The sequence below is a fragment of the Heterodontus francisci genome, chromosome 2 (assembly GCF_036365525.1).
Source record: "Heterodontus francisci isolate sHetFra1 chromosome 2, sHetFra1.hap1, whole genome shotgun sequence".
Lineage (NCBI taxonomy): Eukaryota > Metazoa > Chordata > Chondrichthyes > Heterodontiformes > Heterodontidae > Heterodontus > Heterodontus francisci.
In genome coordinates, this window is record NC_090372.1 from 93,738,591 (window position 1) to 93,760,869 (window position 22,279).

Genomic DNA, 22,279 nt, shown 5'->3' on the forward strand with positions numbered 1-22,279 from the left:
CCAGACAATGTTGAAACAATGGGGACCCCGCAGTTGCTTCCACAATACACAGAAGTATCAGATCAGTTTTAGTCACATGACTAACTGACTGTTGAATTTGAACTTCCAACAAAGCATTGGAACAGAATGCAGTGTGCTCATGGACTGAGAACATCTGCTCTCATCTCTGCCTGCCTCCATCTCTTTCCCACAGAACTGAGTCTTGTGAAAACACGTGAAACTCAAAGAGAGAAAGGTTTAATACATGAACAAGGTCTTAAGAAGACCCAATGAAATGAAAGACCATATCTTCAATCAAGAACTACAGCGAGCTCAAGAAACAGTTACAAGATATTGCCTCAAACTGTTCTACTTATCTTTTCTTCTGCTCTTTCTGTCCTTATTTACATGTGTGTATCACGTGTGCATGCTAGTGTGGGCGCGCATATATCCAATGGCGTGAACCATATTGGAGTTTAGGTTTAAGGTTTAATAAATCTCATCTTTCTTCTTTAAACCAAAGAAAGCCTGTTGGTGCTCATTTCTTTGCCTTATAACTGGAAAGTTGTGAACAATGATTCACAAAAATGGGAGCTCAAAACAGTGTGTTTAAAATAAAACCCTGTTACAATAAGACCGTGTAAAGACAGAAAAAGACCCCGAGACACATTTCTCACCTGGTCGTAACACACTATATGGGCTGGATTTTATGGAGCCGGCAGGGGTCTCAATGGTGGGCCCAAAAGATGAGGGGAACTCGGCTCGGCACTAAACTGTCTGTGGATGGTGATCCTGCCTCCCAGAGCTGCTGGCAAATCAGAGGGTCGGCAACTCAGTAGTATTGGCAGTGCCACCAGGAGTGCATTGAGGGTTGTTAGCGGAGGGCAGGCCTTTACTGCTGAGGGTTCTCCATGGACCACAGGATGCCTAAGGAGGAGGCTCCCTGCCCCCAAGCCACAGGGAGGTCCCCTTGATTTACTGGGTGGTGGAGGCCCGTCCCTGCTGTTCGTAAAATGCCAGTGGCGGTGGGAAGAGGTCCTTAAGTGGCCACTTAAGGGTCTCAATTTGCCTCTGGGCTGGAAGGCCATCTTCGGCCTTCCTCGCCCAGGACTAAATTCCAAGGACACTCTGCCCCCGCCTTCCTTCACAATTTTATGGGTTCCCTCCACCTCTGTTCCCATCGCTAGGGGACCTAAAAAATTCAGCCCTATAAATGCAAGTCTTTTTCTTTAATTGGTTTGAGCGAGTCTTTAATAGTTAAGTTAATTTATCTCAATTTTAATGAAAACGTCAGTGAAAAATGATCTACAACTTAGGAATCTAAAGATATAATTAAAAGTACTTAACACATACATAAATACTTGCATAAATACCACAGGCCAGTTTCACACAGTTCAACATTACCCAATATAAACAAAAATAAATACACCATAGTTTATAAATATTATTAAAATAAAGGATGGAGCAAAGAATATACAATTAAATATAAATAACATTGAACAGTGTAAACAATATTTTCCAAACAGTTAACATTTGCGTAACAACTTAATTTACAGTAATATTTAGTGCAATGCACTAGTACATCAATTCTTTTGCAGAACATTCTGCTGAAAGATGGTTTGACTAAATGTTGAACTACAACGTTCATACGCTGAGGCGCTGACTGCCTTGCGCTGAACCGAGCCGAGCTCCGCAGCGCAGTGTATGTGTTCTGGGTAGCTGTCAAAACAAGCAAGCCGCCGTAGCAACTGGATGTACGACCATTGAAAGCTATTGAAACCCAGCACAACTAAATCATCAACTTCTAATGTAAGCAAGAGATTGAGAGACTCCGGGGGTGTAGTGGAGAGGAAGAATTGGCGACCCGTCAATTTTTGTCAGAACAACTTGCCAGTGGACTTTCCATCCGATTTGGTTTGAATCCAACCGATCCTGCAATGTTGTCACTATTTTTCCCTGCACTACACCCACTTGTTAGCTCTCTTGTAGATAAATAAATAAAATAAATAACCTCCGTGTATTGAAAGCCTGAGCTCCTAATCAACCAAATCTCGGGGTAAGCTCATTGTATCATTTCACAGACTCGATGTCATGAAGCGAATGGCTCGGGCTGTTTTCTCAATGAATCGAGTGAAGTCTCGAAGGATGACATGCATGTTCACCTGCTTGTTCCAATCTACTCTTGACACCAGGGCTGAGGCTGAAACCTCCAGCTCACTCTCGGCCAAATCAGTGCTGCCAAACTCAGCATTTACCTGAAAGAAAAAAGAAACAAGAACAGTCAGTGACTCAGGTTCTCAGATTCCAGTACACCCACTGACTGTCAGCAGCTGCTTTAGTAATTGTTTCTGTTCACACTTACCTGGTTCATGACCAATTCAGCCAGGCGCTGGGTGCTGGATCGCATCCATATCACTTGGTCATTTGAACTCGCGATGGATGTTTCCACCAATAACAAGAAGGGCTTGTACTTCTGAAGGCCAGAGGCAATCGCTTTGAGGCATGTTTCCTGGAAAAATAATACAATTAAGGTATAAGCTTGCCACAGCCTCCTTACTATGTTTTGAAGATTTGCACCTTAACTTCAAACAAACGGTGTATTTCTGCAGGTATTTTGTAAAATGTATAACATGTGTCCTAGTCTTTGTTGATCTGTATTCAGCTCATCCAACGCATTAGCAAAAAACTTTTTTTCTTCCTTTTGGGTGTTAAGGAACGCAAGCTCCAGCAGCTGATGGGGACTAATGCCCCTCCAGATCCTCCTTCCGCTTCACTTCCCTCTGACCCCACCCCTTCTGATGCATTTATTTCATTTCATCTTTGTTCAGTTTGCTTACCCACTTTTTTTTCAGGTTCGCACTTGCTGCTGTTCAATATTCAGTGTATTAACACCTAATCTGTACTAATGCTTTGTCTTTCAACACACCATTAACATATTGTTTGCCTTTGCTCAGTGACCTTTTGGTCAGCTATGTGGCCTGGTCCAATCTAGACCGCCTTTGTTATCTCTTACCCCACCCCCACTTCACTTGCTTATAACCTGTGACTTTTTTAATATTTGTCAGTTCCCAAGAAGAGTCACTGACCCGAAACGTTAACTCTGCTTCTCTTTTCACAGATGCTGCCAGACCTGCTGAGTGGTTCCAGCATTTCTTGCTTTTATATCAATTTTCTTTAGGTTGTTTGGTGTAACCATCGTAATCTAAGAAGAAAATGCGGCTAAAAGTGACCCGGTCTGCTTTATATATATGTTTATAGATGCGTGTGTGTGTCATTTGTGATGTCCCACTTTACTCTGAAACTCCTGCTCCCACTCGTTGCCATTCACCTTGTGGAAATTCATCTTTAAGCATCTGTCCTGAGTTCGGAGTTTTGGCAGGTCGAAATCGTAACTGAGCAGTGAGCTCCAGTCTCCGTCACATAACGAGAAATACTCACACAGCTGCAAGGAAAAGAAAGGTCACACAGTGAGTGAATGAATCCCGATCCAAAGGCTGTGAAGCTCCAGCTCCCAGCCCCAATTCCCAGTCCTTCACTTCTAACCCCTGACTCACCTGAGTGTCCCGTAGTTCAGCCGCTGTGTTCCGGATCTCCATTGCTAGAGAAGCGCAGCTTGAACAGGACCGGGCTGCTGCAGGGAAACTCTCCGCCGTTTCCACCTGGTCCGACACAGGGAAAGCAGCAACTCTTCCAAACAGCAAGAAGAAAAGTTGGCAGAAATCTGCAGGAAAAGAGACAGAATGAAATGAGAAATCACACCTCCCCCAACTCTCTCTGAAACGAGGTATTAACAGATAGATAACTGGGTGCAGTGTTCACTAACATTGGACAGATCTCATGTTCAGCTGTTCTTCTCCGGACTTTGCACAAAGCTCTGAAACTTGTCGCTCTCTCCAGCCCTTTCCCCACTATTTATTATTAATCGCTACCTTTGGGGAAAATCCAATTAGTAATTTCCTCTGACTTTTTTTACGTCACAGAATCAATTACTCACCGTTGATGTGCACCAAGGTATAGGGTGCTCAGGAGTGACCATACAATGCCAGGTTCAGATAAGGTCACCTGAACTCCCAAGATTACTGCGACACTTAAGTTAGACACAGCGGATTGACAGTTTTTTGCTGGCAAAAATAAATCCTCACGACAAAACCACTCTATAGACTGAAAATAATGTTGCTTAAAAGAAAGAAAATAGAACAATTCTCTGAAAGTATTTCAGAATTAAAATCTAATTGCACTGTTCACCAAAATAAAAGCAAAATACTGCAGATGCTGGAAATCTGAAATAAAAACAGAAAGTGCTGGAAATACTCAGCAGGTCTGGCAGCATGTTTATTTTATTTATAGATACAGTACTGAAACAGGCCCTTCAGCCCACCAAGTCTATGCTGACCAACAACCACTTAATCCTACATTAACCCCATATTCTCTACCACATCCCTACCATTCTCCTACCACCTACCTACACTAGGGGCAATTTACAATGGCCAATTTACCTATCAACCTGCAAGTCTTTGGCTGTGGGAGAAAACTGGAGCACCTGGCGGAAACCCACGCAGATACAGGGAGAACTTGCAAACTCCGCACAAGCAGTACCCAGAATCGAACCCGTGTCGCTGGAGCTATGAGGCTGCGGTGCTAACCACTGCGCCAATGTGCCGCCCACTAATGCAGAGAGAGAAGCAGAGTTCTGATGAAATCAGCTCTGATGAAAGGTCACTGACCTGAAACATTAACTCTGCTTCTCTCTCCACAGATGTGCCAAACCTGCTGAGTATTTTCAGCACTTTCTGTCTTTATTGCACTGTTCACCTAGTGGTTATTCTTCCATGGATCACTTTTTAATGTAAGATTCTGCAGAGGGGAGGGAGTGAGTCATCAGTTGTGGTACACGTTGGTACCAACAATATAGAGAGCGGGTATTGAGGTCTTACGGTCAGATTTTCAGGAGCTGGGGAGGAAGTTAAAGAGTAGGACCTCAAGGTAGTAATCTCTGGATTACACCCAGTGCCACATGCTAGCAAGAGTAAAAATAGGAAGATAGGGAGGATCAATGTGTGGCTTGAAGCATGTTGCAGGAGGGAGGGCTTCACATTCTTGGGGCATTGGGACCAGTTCTGGGGCAGACAGCACATATTCAAAAGGGACAGGTTGCACCTTAACAGGACTGGGACCAAGGTTTCCGCAGGGAGGTTCATTAGTGTAGTTGGGGAGGGTTTAAACTAAACTGGCAGGGGGGTGGGCACCTGCAAATAGAAGTAGAAAAGAGAAATAAAGTGCATAATATGAGAGTGTTGGACAGTACTGGAGAAGGGTATAGTTCAACATATTAAATAAGAGCAGACTGAGAAGAGCTATGAGGAATGCAAAGGCAGGATTATAGTGCATGTATGTAAAAGCACAAAGTGTGGTGAATAAAGTTGATGAGTTACAAATAGCTGTGTGGGAATATGATGTAATGGCAATAACGGAAACGTGGCTTAAAAATGGTGAGGACTGGGTGCTTAATATACAAGGATGTAAAGTGTTCAGAAAAGACAAAGAAGGAAAAAAGGAAGGTGGGTTGGCATTCCTGATTAGGGAAGACATTGTAGTGTTGGAAAGAGGGGATGCCCTTGAAGGGGTAAGGACAGAATGTATTTGGTTAGAGGTGAGAAGCAAAAAGTGGAGGATCACATTACTAGGGGTATTCTATAGGCCTCCAAATAGTGCCAGGGAGATAGAGGAGCAAATCTGATCCTGCAAGAGCTATAGAGTGGTGATATCGGGGACTTTAATTACCCAAATATCGATTGGGATAATGTTAGAGTAAAGGGAAAAGGAGGGGGAGGAATTTCTGGATTGTATTCAGGAGAACTTCCTTGATCAGTATGTGCTCAGCCCAACTAGAAAAGAGGCATTTCTGTATTTCGTGCTGGGAAATGAGGTGGGGCAACTGGACCAAGTGTCTGTGGGGGAGAACCTGGGTAAGAGTGATCATCGTATCATCAGTTTAGACTTGGAATGCAGAAAAGCAAGGAAAGACATAAGGTAGAATGACTAGATTACAAGAGGGATAATTTCAAGGTGATGAGAAAGGATCTCGCCAGGATAAAATGGAACCAAAGGCTGACAGGAAAAACTATAATGGAACAATGGGTTATTGTTAAGGAAGAGATGCTTCAGGTACAAGCTAGGTACATTCCAACAAGGGTGAAAGGTAGGAGAACCAAATACAGGGCTCCTTTGATGAAAGGGAGATAGAGAATATGATGAAACAAAAAAAGAGGGTGTATGATGCATGCCAGGTGAATTCTTCAAGCGAGAACCAGGCCAAATACAATAAGTTGAAAGGGGAAGTGAAGAGGAAAGTAAGACTGACAAAGAGAGAATATGAGAATAGAAGGGCAGACAACATAAAAGGGAACCCAAAGATCTTCTACTGGTATGTAAAGAGTTAGTGGGTAGTAAGAGGTGGAATGGGGCCTATTAGAGACAAAGAGGGTAATTAATATATGCCTAGAGGCACAGAGCAATGCTAGGATACTTAATGAGTACTTTGTATTGGTGTTTACTAAGGAAGAGGAATCTGACAAAATATTGGCAGAAGTGGAAAGAGTAGAGACAATGGAGAGGGTAAAAATTGAGAGGGAGAAAGTACTGGAAAGATTTTCTATGTTTAGGGTAGACTAGTCCATAGGCTTGCATCCCAGTTTGCTAAAGGAAATTGGTGTGGAGATAGCAGAGGGGCTTGTCAGAATCTTCCAATCTTCCCTAGACATAAGAGAGGTGCCAGAGGATTGGAGAGTGGCAAATGTGGCACCCTTATTCAAGAAAGGGTGTAAGGACAGTCCTAGCAACTACAGGCCAGTTAATTTTACATCAGTTGTGGGTAAGGTTTTAGAAACAATAATTAGGGAAGAAATCAACAGGCACTTTGAGATGTTTGAGTTAATTACAGAAAGCCAGCACAGATTTGTAAAAGGCAGATCATGTTTGACTAATTTAATTGAATTTTTTGATGAAGTAACAGAAAAGGTTGATGAAGGGAATGCAGTGGATGTTGTTTATATGCATTTTAGGAAAGTGTTTGATAAAGTACCACATAAAAGGCTGGTCAACAAAATTGAGGCTCATAGAATAGGAGGGTCAGTGTCCAATTGGATAAAAAAAATTGGTTTAAGGGCAGAAAACAGCGAGTCATGGTAAATAGTTGTTTTTCAGACTGGAGGATGGTAGACAGTGGTGTTCCCCAAGGTCAGTCCTGGACCACTTGCTGTTTTTGCTATATATAAATGACTTGGATCTTGGTATACAGAGTAGAATTTCAAAATTTGCTGATGATACCAAACTTGGAGGAGTGGCAACCAGTGAGGATGATATGAACTGCCTGCAACAGGCTAGCAGAATGGGCAAACAAGTGGCAAATGGAATTTGATACTGATAAGTGTGAGGTGATACATGTTTGGCAGAAGTGATAGGACGAGGCAGTATCGACGTAATGGTACAGTTCTAAAGAGTGTGCAGGAACAGAGGGACCTGGGGTGCATGTGGATCGATCTTTGAAGGTGACAGGACATATTGAGAGAGTGGTTAGTAAAGCTTATAGGATCTTGGGTTTCATAAGTAAAGACATAGAGTACAAAAGCAGGGAAGTTATACTGAACCTTTATAAAGCTCTGGTTAGGCCCCAACTAGAGTATTACGTCCAGTTCTGGTCACCACACTTTAGGAAGGATGAGAGGGTCCTTGAGAGGGCACAGAGGAGATTTACCAGAATGGTTCCAGAGATGGGGGAGTTGTGAGGGAGTGTGAGACCTTGAGACCTGAGAACTGAATTCAAGAGGTGAGATTAATTAGGTGAGCAGGGAAATGTTTATTTATATCACAGAGAGACTCATTAGTAGCAGTGCCGGCAGCAGACCTGGGTGGAGACAGGGCGCAGCAACTGAGGAGTTAAAGTAGAAGAGAGAGCCTCCAGTGAAATCTCGACAACAAAAGCAATATCTACAAATAGCTACAGTGGCATCCCAACCAGGGAATGAGCTGATTGGGGAGTAGCTGGTAAGTGTTTCTAGATAATAGTCTAGAAAGTAAAGGCATGGCAGAGAACCTCATCCCCGTGGAATGCACATCTTGTGCCATCTGGATGCATCTCGAGGCCTGGATGACCACATGTGCAGGAAATGTCACCAATTAGAGCAGCTCCAGCTTGGGTTTAGGAGATTGAGCAGCATCTGGAGTCACTATGGAGAATCCACGAGGCTGAGAGCTTTGTGGATAGCACGTTTCTGGAGGTGGTCACCCCGCAGCTTAAAAATGTGCTGGCAGAGAGGGAATGGGTGACTGTCAGAAGGACAAGGAGGACTAAGCAGGCATAGCAGGGACGCCATCAGTGCACCTCCCTCTCCAACCTGAATATTGGTGAGACTGATGGTTCCACTGGGGAGTGCGGGCATAGCCAAGTCCACAGCACCATGGGTGGCTCAGCTTCATTGGGGGGGGGGGGGGGGGAAGAAGAAAAGCAGAACATCAATAGTGATAGGGGATCCTATAATGAGAGGAACAGGTGCTTCTGTGGCCAAGATGTGACTCCAGGATGGTATCTTGCCTCCCTGGTGCCAGGGTCAAGGAGGTTACTGAGTGGCTGCAGGAGATTCTAAGGGGGGAGGGTAAACAGCCAGAAGTCGTGGTCCACATCGACACCAAATAACATAGACAGAAGGAGGAATGAGGTCCTGAAGACAGAGTTTAGGTAGGGAGGTAGGAGAGAGATTGAAAATCAGGACCTCAAAAGTAGTAATTTCCAGATTACTCCCGGTGCCACAAGCTAGTGAGTACAGAAATAGGAAGATAGAGCTGATGAATACATGGCTGGAGAGATGGTGCAGGACAGAGAGCTTTAGATTCCTGTGGCATTGGGACTGTTTATGGGGGAGGTGGGACCTGTACAAGTTGGATGGTTTGCACCTCAACAGGGCCATGACCAATATCCTTGCGGGGGGTTTGCTAGTGCTGTTGGGGAGGATTTAAACGAGCTCGGCAGGTGGTTGGGAACCTGGGTGTAGGTTTAGAAGGGAGAGAAGAAAAGTTGGTAATAGAAGGCAGAAAATTATTAAGTGTGTTTGGAAAGCAGAGGAAACAAAGTCTCAAAAATAGACAACATGAGAATTTGGCAGTGTTAAATGGTATATACTTGAATGCAAGAAGTCCAGGGAATAATGCAGATAAGCTGAGAGCATAGATTGACATGTGGGAGTAGGAGAGACATGGCTGAAAAGAGGGCAGGAATGGCAGCTCAATATTCCTGGTTACAGGGTTTTCAGATGAGATAGAGAGGGGGATAAAAAAGGAGGGGGGAGGTCGCAAAATTGATCAAAGAAACAATTATAACTGTGAGGAGGGATGATATAGTAGAAGGATCATCAAATGAGGCTATGTGGGTTGAACTGAAGAACAAAAAGGGCAATCACACTACAGTCAGAGGGAGATATGTAGCAAATATGCGGCACAGTGGCGCAGTGGTTAGCACCGCAGCCTCACAGCTCCAGCGACCTGGGTTCAATTCTGGGTACTGCCTGTGTGGAGTTTGCAAGTTCTCCCTGTGTCTGCGTGGGTTTCCTCCAGGTGCTCTGGTTTCCTCCCACATGCCAAAGACTTGCTGGTTGATAGGTTAATTGGTCATTATAAATTGCCCCTAGTATAGGTAGGAGGTAGGGAAATATAGGGACAGGTGGGGATGTGGTAGGAATATGGAATTAGTGTAGGATTAGAATAAATGGGTGGTTGATGGTCGGCACAGACTCGGTGGGCCGAAGGGCCTGTTTCAGTGCTGTATCTCTAAACTGAACTAAATATGTAGGCAAATTTCTGAGAAGTGCAAAACAATAAGGCAGTAATAGTTGGGGATTTCAACTACCCTAATACTGCAATAGAATTAGTGCAAAAGGCACAGAGGGAGCAGAATTGGTAAAAATGCATTCAGGAGAACATTTTTAGCCAGTACTTAGCAAACCCAAGAGAGGGTGTGGTTCTGGACTTAGTTTTAGGGAATGAAGCTGGGCAGATGGAAAGGGTATCATTTGGTGGATGTGATCATAATTCAGGTAGATTTAGGATGGTTATGGAAAAGGACAAAGATAGACCAGGATTAAAAGTTCTCAATTGGGTAACAGCTAATTTTACTAATCTGTGATGTGATTTAGCTAAGGTGGAGTGGAAACAGGTACTTGAAGGTAAATCAGTGCCAGATCAGTAGGAGGTATTCAAGGAAGAGATAGTGAGGGTTCAGAGCAAGTATGTTCCCTTAAAGAAAACGGTGGGACTAACAAACCCAGAGCCCCCTGGATGTCCAGGTGCTTAAAAGAGAGGATTAAGAAAAAAAGGGAACCTTATGACAGATATTGTGGGCTCAATACTGCAGAAAACCTAGAGGAGTATCAAAAGTGTATGGGTGAAATTAAAAAGGAAATTAGGAAAGCAAAGAGAGGGCATGAAAAAATATTGGCAAGCAAAGTCAAGGAAAACACAAAGATTCTTCATAAATACAAAAAGAGCAAGAGGATAATTAATGAAAGAGTAGGGCTGATTAGAAACCATAAGGGTAACTTGTGTGTGGAGGTGGAGGATGTGTATTTGGTTCTGAATGAATACTTTGTGTCTGTTTTCACAAAAGATAGGAATGATACAGACATTGCAATCAGGGAGGAGGAATGTGGAATATTAGATGAAATTAACATAATGAGAGAAGTATTAAGGGGTTTAACATCTTTGAAAGTCGATAAATCCCCAGGCCCAGATGAAATGTATCCTAGGCTGTTAAGGGAAGCAAAAGAAGAAATAGCGAAGGCTCTCACTATCATTTTCCAATCTTCTCTGACTACAGGTGTGGTGCCAGAGAACTGGAGGATAACTAGCATTGTGCCATTGTCTGAAAAGTGAGAAAGGGATAGACTGAGTAATTACAGGCCAGTCAGTCCAACCTTGTTGGTGGGAAAATTACTGGAAAAAATTCTGAGGGACAGGATAAACCTCCATTTGGAGAGACACAGATTAATCAAAGACAGTCAGCACGGATTTGTTAAGGGAAGGTTGTGTCCAACTAACATGATACAATTTTTTGAGGAGGAAACAAGGAGTGTCGATGAGGGTAGTGAATTTGATGTAGTCTACATGGAATTTAGCAAGGTTTTTGAGAAGGTCCCACATGGCAGACTGGTCACAAAAGTTAAAGCCCCTGGGATCCCAGGCAAATTGACAATTTGGATCCAAAACTGATCAGAGGCAGCAAGGAAAAGGGTGTTTTTGTGACTGGAAGGCTGTTTCCAATGGGGTTCCGCAGGGCTCAGTCCTTGGTCTCTTGCTTTTTGTGATATATACAAATGAATTAGATTTGAATGTACGTGTGATGATAAGAAGTTTGCAGACAGTACAAAAATTGGCCTTGTGGTTGATAATGAAGAAGAAAGCTGTAAACTACAGGAAGAGATCAATGGACTAGTTAGGTGGGCAGAAAGTGGCAAATGGAATTCAAACTGGAGAGGTTTGAGGTAATGCAATTGGGGGAGGCTAACAAGGAAAGTGAATTCACAATAAATGGTAGGATATTGAGAAGTGTAGAGGAACAGAGGGACCTTGGAGTGCACGTCCACAGATCCCTGAAGGTGCCGAGACAGGTAGATAAGGTGGTCAAGAAGGCATACTGGATACTTGCCTTAATTAGCTGAGACACTGAACATAAGAGCTGGGAGGTTTTGCTGGAACTGTATAAAACACTAGTTAGGCCACAGCTGGAGCATTATGTGCAATTCTGGTCACTGCGCTATAGGAAAGATGTGATTGCACTAGAGACAGTACAGAGGAGACATATGAGGATGTTGCTGGACTGGAGAATTTTAGTTATGGGGAAAGATTGAATAGGTTAGGGTTGTTTTCTTTGGAACAGAGGAGGCTGAGGGGAGACGTAATTGATGTGTATAGAATTATGAGGGGTCTAGATAGAGTGGATAGGAAGGTCCTGTTCCCTTGGCTGAGGAGTCCATAACCAGGGGACTTAGATTTAGGGTAAGAGGTTGGAGATTTAGAGGGGATTTCAGGGGACATGTTTTCAGCTAAAGGGTTGTGAGAATCTGGAATTCAGTGCCTGAAAGGGTGGTAGAGGCAGAAACCCTCATAACATTTAAAAAGTACTTGGATATGCTCTTGAAGTGCCGTAACCTACCAGGCTGCAGACCAAGAGCTGGAAAGTGGGATTAGGCTGATGGGCTAGTTGTCGGGCGGCATGGACACAACGGGCTGAATGGCCTCCTTCTGTGCTGTAAATTTCTATGAAATCTATGGAAAATTTCATCAACTTTGCTTCCAGTTTTCACCCTTTCCTCGCCTTCACATGGTCCATCTCTAACTCTTCCCTTCTCTTCCTGGACGTCTGTGTTTCCATTTCTGGGGTTACTGTTGACCAATATCCACTATAAGCCCACAGACTCCCACAGCTACCTCGACAACACTTCTCCCACCCCAATTCCTGCAAGAATTCTATTCTGTTTCTCCTTCTGTGTTGCATTTGTTCTGACAATGCCACCTCCCATACCAGTGCTTCCAGTATGTTTCCTTTTTCCTTAATGAGGAGGTCCTCTATCATGGTTGGCAGGGCCCTCAACTGTGTCCATTCCATTTCCCACACTTTTGCTGTCAGTCCTTCCCCTCCCTCCCAGAACCACGATGGGGTTTCCACCCCACTAGTGTTCACATTCAACAGATCATCCTCTGCCATCTCTGCCACCTCCAGCGTGATGCCACCATCATCTCTCCTGCTTTCTCCCCTATCACAGACCTTTCCTTTTATTCTTTCCCTCCCTCCTCACTTACCCTGTCTCTGTACTTGCTTAAAAATTGTTACATCTCTAACTTTCTCCTGTTCTAAAAAAGATCATCAACCTGAAACATTAACTCTGTTTCTCTCTCCACATACTGCCTGACCTGCTGAGCATTTCCAGCATTTGCTGTTTTTATTTCAGATTTCTAGCATCCACAGTATTTTGCTTTTTTATTAATGTAAACAAAGAGTTAATTTTACAAATTCACATGGCTGGTGTGGAACCTTGCCTACTGGGGAGATGATATTGCAAATACAGTCTAATGCATTGAATGATTTTCCATCCTTCGAAATGAGTGAGTGGAAACTTTTGGGAAATTTGTGCTAAGTTCCCAATATGTACTTCTGGTAGGTGATACTCTTCTCCAGGAGCACAAATTCATTAAATTACCCCTCATGTGCTGTCTAGTGTATTAACTTTTCCCATCCCATTCCAGCTACTTCCCCTTAAAAAGAATGACAAATTGGTTTTGAGCTTTAGCTCGCATAAAGGTTTGGATGAAAATTAGATTTGAGGTCACTTTTTAAAATCTTGGACATTTCACTGATGTATGTTTTATTGGAAAGCAGCAGGTCCTATATCTTTATATTAAAAGCTAAGGCTCCTGTTGCAATCTGGTTATGTAGGAATTCCAACCAAGTGTCAGCTTCCCATTGCTTCATACAGAATAGAATCACAGAATCACAGAAATTCAAATTTTTATCCATTCCTGGAATGATAGATTATTGTAACACAAAACCTTAACAATGTGAAAAGCATGAAAGAAAATCTCTGGTTTGGAACTAAAGTAATCTTCTCTAGCTTTTTTTCAAACATTATAGTGCGTTAACAGTGAGGAAAAACACATTATAAAGTGCATTGGAATGTCCTCTTGAATTACAATTCAATTAACAAGGTGCCAATTGGGGGCTAACATGGTGGTAGCACTCTTGCCTATGCGTCAGAAGGTTGTGGGTTCAATTCCCACTCCAGAGATTTGATCATGTAGTCTAAGCTGAGACTCCAGTGTAATATTGAGGAGTGCTGCACTGTTGGAGTTCTGTCTTTCAGATGAGTTGATAAACAGATGGAGCATCTGCCCTTTCAGGTGAATATAATAGATCTCATGGTGCTATTCAAAGAAGAGCAGTGGAGTTCTCCCTGGTTAATAATCATCCCTCAGCCAACATCACTAAAGTAGGTTATCAATGCTGTTTGAGGGATGTTGTGTGTGCATTTAGTACAGTTGGCTGCTGCATTTCCTACACTTCAAAAATACAAGTACCAGGTGGCATCTACACCAATTCCTGACATCTGGAGAAGTCATACCTTGCAATAGTGCTTGGAATTTGTAAGACTCTATCCAAAATTGAAAGTATCGTAACACATTTTATGAACAGATGCAATAAGGCAGGCATTCAGCTATTTTAGTTCTCCAATGCACTACCAGCAGAGTCAATATTTATGACTTAATCATATTTCCTGAAACTGTCTAAACATAAGAAAGCATGAAACAAAAAAATTGATCTAGTCCACTTCTTCAGTAGACCATGTTTTTAGTTTTTAGGCAACCCAGGTAAACACCTCAGTGATTTTTCCTCTTGCCCTGAATTCTAAGCATGGCTTTACAAAGAATATAATTGTTTCCCCAAATGTGTAGAGTGGCAGCAAAAATCTCATTTCCTAAATTTGCTGCTCTGGTATAACAAGCCACAAGCATGGGCAACAATGGTTGTTGAGGCTGTGTTTGCCTCAGTAAAAAATTCTTCTTAGCTACTGATCTCTATTCTGCTACGAACTGCACAAGAATATAATATCGAACCACTGCCTTTTCTTTACATCCATTTATATTCTACTGAGTGCAAATAATGGCACAGAATTCTCTAAAACATTGTGAATGCAAACAATGTATAATCTTATTAAGAAGCTGTCATATTACAGTAAAGATCTGAGGCAATTTCATTACAACAATGCAAGTCCAAATTGGATTGTGCAGAGCTCTGCTCACTGGCACCTTAAAGTTGGCTACATTTTAAAATTAGGAGATAGATGACTGTTCATTTGGTTCCTCACTGACATTAAACAGATGAATATTAAAAAGATATCAAAAGTATTACCATCAGAATGCCTGGAAGCTCTTTAAACCTCACTTTGCTTTGGTTGCAATTACACTGCAGCAGATGTAAATTTACCTCTCCAAGATGGTCTCACACATATTGCTTGAGGTTAACAACTGCAGGTATGTCAGCCTCTAACTCAGATGGTCATGGATGCAATCCCCACTCCATAGACATGAGCATGTATTCTACCCTGACACTTCAGTGCAGTACTCAGGGAGTGCTAGGGGCGGCACAGTGGCGCAGTGGTTAGCACCGCAGCCTCACAGCTCCAGGGACCCGGGTTCGATTCTGGGTACTGCCTGTGCGGAGTTTGCAAGTTCTCCCTGTGTCTGCGTGGGTTTCCTCCGGGTGCTCCGGTTTCCTCCCACATGCCAAAGACTTGCAGGTTGATAGGTTAATTGGCCATTATAAATTGCCCCTAGTATAGGTAGGTGGTAGGGAAATATATAGGGACAGGTGGGGATGTGGTAGGAATATGGGCTTAGTGTAGGATTAGTATAAATGGGTGGTTGATGGTCGGCACAGACTCGGTGGGCCGAAGGGCCTGTTTCAGTGCTGTATCTCTAAACTAAACTAAACTAAACACTCGAAGGTGTGATCTTTCAGATGAAACATTAAACTGAAGCACCATCAGCCCTCTCAGGTGGATGTAAAATATCCTGTGGCACTATTTGAAGAACAATAGGGAAGTGTTATGGTGTTCTGGCTAATATTTATTTCTCTTAACATTACTCGGTCATTTAATGCATTGTTGTTTGTGGAATCTTGCTATGCATATATTGGTTGCATTTTCCTACATCCCAACAGTGATTATGTTTCAGAAGTACTTAATTGACTGTGAACCTCTTTGGGATATTTGGAGATTGGGAAAGGCACTGTATAAATGTGAGTTATTCCTTTTATTATATTGCCTGACTGTAAACCTAACTCCGGGATCCTTAAGTAAATTTTAAATGCATTAAGAATGTGTGGGAGGGCCACACTCCCCAAACATTTAAATAAAATGTGATTATTAGGTTACTAACCAGAATGCCAATTGTTAAAATCTAGCTATTATAAACAAACAACTGATTTAGTATTCTGGTTAGTAATCGAATATATTGCAATCAAAAGTTTATGAAGTGTTCAGGAGATTCAACAGACCTAAAATGGCAGTATAAATACAGCAGAAATATACCGACTTCAAAATGCCTTCATACCCGCATTACACAGCACCTGAAGCCAATTAACATGGTTTGACTCTCCTTTTTGAGCGCTGTATCAGATAACGTTGTGACTCAGCATTTGTAGCACCTCACACTGACTCACATAACTTTGTGATTAATACAGCTGAAAACTCTCTTTCCTTCTCCTCACCCAAAATCAACACACATAAATGCACACAGGTGGATTGTGAATCATTATTCTACTTTTTTTCTTTTAAAACATTGCCTGTGTTAGTCTGCCCGGAGTTTCTACAAAACAAACTGAGGAAGTGTGTACAAGAAGGTCTAGTACAGTCATCTTGCGTCCTGACGTGTCTGAGACTGTGTTGAGTGAAGGAGAGACCAACATCTTGCAGGTCAGAAGCGGCGCTGCCACACGCTGACAGGAATCGTATCCAGAATGGGAGCGAGGGCAGTTTTTTTGCTGCAAATAATCTTTTAACTGGGTTGGAGTTCCACAGCTCAACAGGGAAATTAAAATACTTTCACCGTTTTGAATATGTTGGTTCCTCCTCCCTCTTCCCCCAAAATTGCCACATTATGCGATGATGCAACGGGAGCATTTGCACTAATTCTTGAAATGCCTGATGATTTAATGGCGTCACTCGAGGTTTTCGGTTCTCTTTTGAATACAACCGTTGATTTATTTAAGACTGATGTCAGTACATTCTTAACGTAGGCAACGAACTTCTGGAAAAATAGTGGAGACAAAAACTTTGGCAGCATTTAGCCAACAAGTAGAAGCAGCAATGGAGATAGGGTAATTCTGAATGGATGAATGAAGATGGGCCAAATGACCTTCATCATCATGTGAATGAACATAATTCCATATGTTTAAATGGGTTTGTAACCTGCCTCCCTCTTGCTGATCTTAAATGTCGATCCCAACAGCTCCCTGATGCTTTATAACCTATTTCTTTTGGCCTATAAAGGCTTACTTTTTGTTTATTTAGCAGCTTCACTTTCCACCCCACCAGTATTATTGCTTTTACCACCTACAACATGATCCCATCAGCAAGCACATTTTCCACACTCTGCTTTCAAGAGCGATTGAGCACTTCACACATCCTAGTTCAATTCTTTTGTCACCTCAACTTTATAAACCCAGGAAACTGTGTACCTGAATGGTGCAGCTATTGACAGTTGTAAGATTTATACTGTTTAAAAAATATATAAGAAACGTTTTTAGTGTAACCATGGTACGAATGTATCTAAATGCTGTAAAACACAAATTTCTGAGAGTGCAAGTGCTGAAAATAGCAAGAAAATGCAGAATAATTTTCTTTTACAGCATATTATAATTTTCTATTTAGCAGTTTGCAGGTAAAATCCATTGGACCATTGATGTAGCAGGACATCATCCACAGTTCACTAAGGCCCTTTAGGAAAGGAAATCTGCATCCCTACCTGGTCTGAGCTGTATGTGACTTCAGACCCACAGCAAAGCAGTTGACTCTTAACTGCCCTCTGAAAAGGCCTAGCAAGCCATGCAGTTGAATCTAGCTGCACCCTGAGCCAAGTTGTTCCAGCACAGCGACAACACTGGCATCTACCCGACAATTTGGTTAAATTTGCCCAGCTATGTCCTGGCCACAAAAAGCAGGACAAATCCAATCCGACCAACTGCTGTCCAATCAGTTTCCTCTCAATCATCAACAAAGTAATAGAGGTGTCATTGACAGTTCTGTCAAGCAGCTCACCTGTGCCCAGTTTTGGTTCAGCCAGGACCACTCAGCTACAGACATTACATCCTTGGTTCAAACATGGACAACAGAGCTGCATTCCAGAGGTGAGGTGAGAGTGACTGCCCTTGACCTCAAGGTGGCATTTGACTGAGTGTGGCGTCAAGGAGTCAGAGAGAGATACAGCACTGAAACAGGCCCTTCAGCCCACCAAGTCTGTGCCGACCATCAACCATCCATTTATACTAATCCTACATTAATCCCATATTCCCTACCATTCTCCTACCTACACTAGGGGCAATTTACAATGGCCAATTTACCTATCAACCTGCAAGTCTTTGGCAGTGGGAGGAAACCGGAGCACCCGGCAGAAACCCACGCAGTTTTACAGGGAGAACTTACAAGCTCTACACAGGCAGTACCCAGAACTAAACCCGGGTCGCTGGAGCTGTGAGGCTGTGGTGCTAACCACTGCATGGGAATCAGGGGCAAAAGTCTCCACTGGTTGGAGTCATATGTAGCAAAATGGAAAATGGTTGTGCTTGTTGGAGGTCAATCATCCTAGCCCCAGGATATCACTGCAGGAGTTCCTCAGGGCAGTGTCCTAGGCCTAACCCTCTTCAGCATTTCACTAATGACCTTATCTCCATCATAAGGCCAGAAGTGGGGATGCTCGTTGATGATTGCAACTCTGCAGATAATGAAGCAGTCCATGTCTGCGTGCAACAAGACCTAGAGAACCTTCAGGATTGGGCTGCTGAGTGGCAAGTAACATTCACGCCACGCAAGCTCTAGGCAATGACAAGCTCCAACAAGTGAGCGTCTAACCACCTTCCCTTGACATTCAATGACATTGCCATTGCTGAATCCCCCAACATCAGCATCCTGGGGGTTATCATTGATCAGAAACTTAACTGGACCAGCCACATAAATACAGTGGTTACAAAAGCAAGGAATTCTGCTGCATGTAACTCATCTGTTGATTCCCAAAGCCTGTCCACCATCGATGAGGCACAAGTCAGGAGTGTGATGAAATACTCTCCACTTGCCTGGATGAGTGCACCTGCAACAACACTCAAGAAGCTCAATACTATCTAGGACAAAGCAGCCCACTTGATTGGCTTCCATCCACCAATTTAAACATTCACTCCCTCCACCATCCGCGCACCTTCACTGCAGTGTGTGCCATCTACAAGATGCACTGTTGTAACTTGCTGAAGCTTATTCAGCAGCAACTTCCAAACCTGTAAACTTGACCTCCTAGAAGAACAAGGGCAGCAGGCACATGGGAACACCACCACCTGCAAGTTCCCCTCCAAGTCACACACCATCTCAACTTGGAAATATATCACTGTTCCTTCACTGTCGCTGGGACAAAATCCTGGAACTATCTCCCTAACAACACTATGGGTGTACGTACACCACACGGACTGTAGCGGTTCAAGAAGGCAGCTCACCACTGTTGTGTGATGACCTTAAAAACGGACCACCTTAAGCTGTAAGTGAAGGTCACCGAAGGAAGTGATGTCATGTCACACATGACCATGGAGTTGTGGGTGTAGCCCGCCAGTGTGAGATGTTTTTAGATGTGGCTCGTGTAGTAACTGCATGTATATATATGTTCTAGTTAAGTTACATTAAAAACCCAATGTTTTCTTTGGATAGTACTTGTAGTCCTGTGAGTCTCACAATAGTTCACACATCAAAAGGAACTAGTAATATTACAACCACCACCTTCTCAAGGGAAATTAGGGATGTGCAATAAATGCTGGCCTTTAATAAATTAAAAAAGTTAGACTTTTCCCTGCACCCATCAGCTTTAATTCTTTTTCCAATGGCATTGCTGTAAGTGTGAGCTGATAACTGTGTGGCAAGGACAACAGGGCATCTGGAACCTTGGTGAACAACAAGAACAACAGTGCATCTCCCTAACCAATGAGATGTAAGGGTTGAGAAATAAATAGAGGAAGGACTGAGAAGGATGGTGAATTAGAATGTTTGAATTCAGTGTCAAATCAGGTAGAGAGGGAAAGAAAGATTGGATCAATAGAGAGTGCGAAAAGAGAAAGGAAATGTAAGCAAAAAAGTAGAATTTAACATCTTTAAAATCTCCAATAACAATTCAAAGGATTGAGATGCCACACTTTTAATTGTTCAGTTCTCTGGGCCATAGACGTTGTTTGACAGTTGTTAGTGGTTGTTTGGGAGTGACTTGGGTTTCAAGTGATGAGTATATAGTACTGGAGTTTTATATTTGTGGTTTATGGCATAACTCCTTTTGGTTGCTTCAGGATTGCTAAACAACCTTTTGACAATGGGGGAAATCCCAAAATTTTACCTTTATTGTAAGTTTTCCAGCTTAAGCAGGATCCTGGAGTTGGCAGGGTGTAGAAAGAGACCTAGAGATCATGTAGCAGCATAATTTCCGAGATAGCACATTGTAGGGGAGGTAAGCTGCAAAAGTCTTTGAGGACTATGACTAGAATATGACTAGATTACTGTCATACAGTAATTTTCCTTCATAGTATTTATGAAAAAGAACGTTTACATTTTGATACGGACTGCCTGAATGAACAGTAGCTACACATTCCTGCACCACCTGAAATCTGACCCCATTTTACAGCAATGCATCAGATGGTATGCTCAATATTGAGTTGAATTCTGAGCCCCACCATGGCCAGGAATGGAGGCTGGCAGGAGCTAAAAATAGACTCGCCAACTGGTGTGCTGGTTCCCTGGCTCCTTCCCACTTCCGGGCCATTTTTGGGGAAGCAGGGTTGGGGGGGTTGTTGGTGGCATGGCTACCTGCTTGCATGCGGTGGATAGCTATCACAACTCATTAAGAGCCTATAGAAGCCAATTAAAGGAGACTGACTGGGAATTTCCAGTCGGTCTCCAGGTTCCCACAGGTGGCAGGGACCAGCTTAGGTGCCTGGAGGTGGCCTCCCAGTGGCAGGGTAGGGGTCCAAGCACCATGCAGCCCTAGAGGCCTTCCCTGCCTGCCTGGGTGCAGGAGCAGCCACAGGCTGCCCTGTAGAGCCCTCCCCCCACCCTCACCACACCACCACCATCACAATGGCACCCTGGCTGCAAGATCCATTTTTTAGTTTATGATGTAAAAAAGTTGGAGAGAGGGCGCCTCCATCTTGAAGCATCTCCATTACTTACTCTCTATTGCAGCCTGCTGCTCCTTTGAAGCCTGCCCGCCATCCTGAATTGGATGGAGAGCCCATCTCTCGGCCAATTAAGGGGCGTCTCTGTGATAATCACAGTGTGACAGTTTCTCTCTGGGGGCCTGTTCAGCACCTGGAAACAGTCCTAACCTCTGTTTCCCACCCCCAGAGGTAAAATCCTGGTGATTCAAGAGGGAGGAGGGACTAGATGAATTAGGTGCATACTCAAGCTACTATTAAAAAATGAACAAAAAAACCCAACTAACTATCCCAGGGTTAAAAATTAGTTATGGCCCATATCCAGGCACATGACTCATGGCATGTATGGAGCGCGCCACCCACATTCTGTCTCAGGCCACATTTCAGTCATTTGGGATCGCTGCCAGCACCTGTCACACCTTTAGATGCAGCCTGCCAATCGCCAGCAATCCAATTTTGGGCCACCTGCCCTGTAAGCAGCAGTAAATACCAGGAAGAGGGGAAATTACAATGGAAATAGGGCAGATAACAGGATGGCAGCATCCCTTGGCAATGCTGTGGAGTTGGAGGCAGTTACTGCTTCTCCTCCTGGCTTTTTGGTGATAGTTGCTGCTTAGCTCATAATGGCCAGCAAAGACTCCTGAACAAGGCAGGCCTGGAGCCTGCTCCTCTTATTGCTTATCAATTTAGTGTATGGTTCCTAAAACTCAGCTCCATTAAGATAAGTCTCTGCTCTTCATAGGTTACTGGGGCGTGTTCTGGTGATTGTTGATGGTATGTTTGGTTACTATTTCGCTAAACGTGGAGAATGATTTTTGGAAGGTCCTCCACTCCATCAAAGGATTAGCTTCCCAACATCGTTGGAACACAGGTATTCTGTTTTGTCTGCCTTTGGGTTGCAATATGTGGAGGAGGAGCATTAGCTGCAAGGAAGACAGCAAAGAGCTGCATAGGCTGCTGGAAGAGGGAGAAGGAAAGCAGGGTGGAGGAGGTCTTACACCATGGAGTACAGGGACTGGATTTCCACCTCACTTTTCCAGAGGGGCAATGGGTCAGGTGGTACCGATTCTCCAGGGAGCCAGTGACTGAGCTCTGCCACCTGCTGAAGAAAGAATTAAAGCCCAGCACCAGGGCATACACAGTGTCAGCTGTGGCTCTGATGGTTACTGTGACCCTAAACATTCATGTATTTGTTTGCTTCCAATTTCCAACAGGTGACATCAGTAACATCGCTCAATTTGCTGTGCACACTGCAACAAGGAGGCCAGGAATGAACTATGTGCTAGCCATCAGAATTTCATCACCTTC

The 22,279-nt window shown here is 43.4% G+C and overlaps 1 protein-coding gene across 1 annotated transcript; it reads right to left on the reverse strand.

Annotated features, from left to right (window-relative positions):
- Positions 1–1,562: 1,562 nt before the first annotated feature.
- LOC137380668 (interleukin-6-like) lies at positions 1,563–3,818 on the reverse strand. Its single transcript, XM_068052873.1, has 6 exons — positions 3,803–3,818; positions 3,534–3,700; positions 3,308–3,421; positions 2,342–2,488; positions 2,063–2,234; positions 1,563–1,783 (listed from the first exon to the last, which is right to left on the reverse strand). Exons 1-6 carry the CDS (start codon positions 3,816–3,818, stop codon positions 1,563–1,565), a joined length of 837 nt encoding a protein of 278 aa, XP_067908974.1.
- Between the last annotated feature and the right edge of the window lie 18,461 nt (positions 3,819–22,279).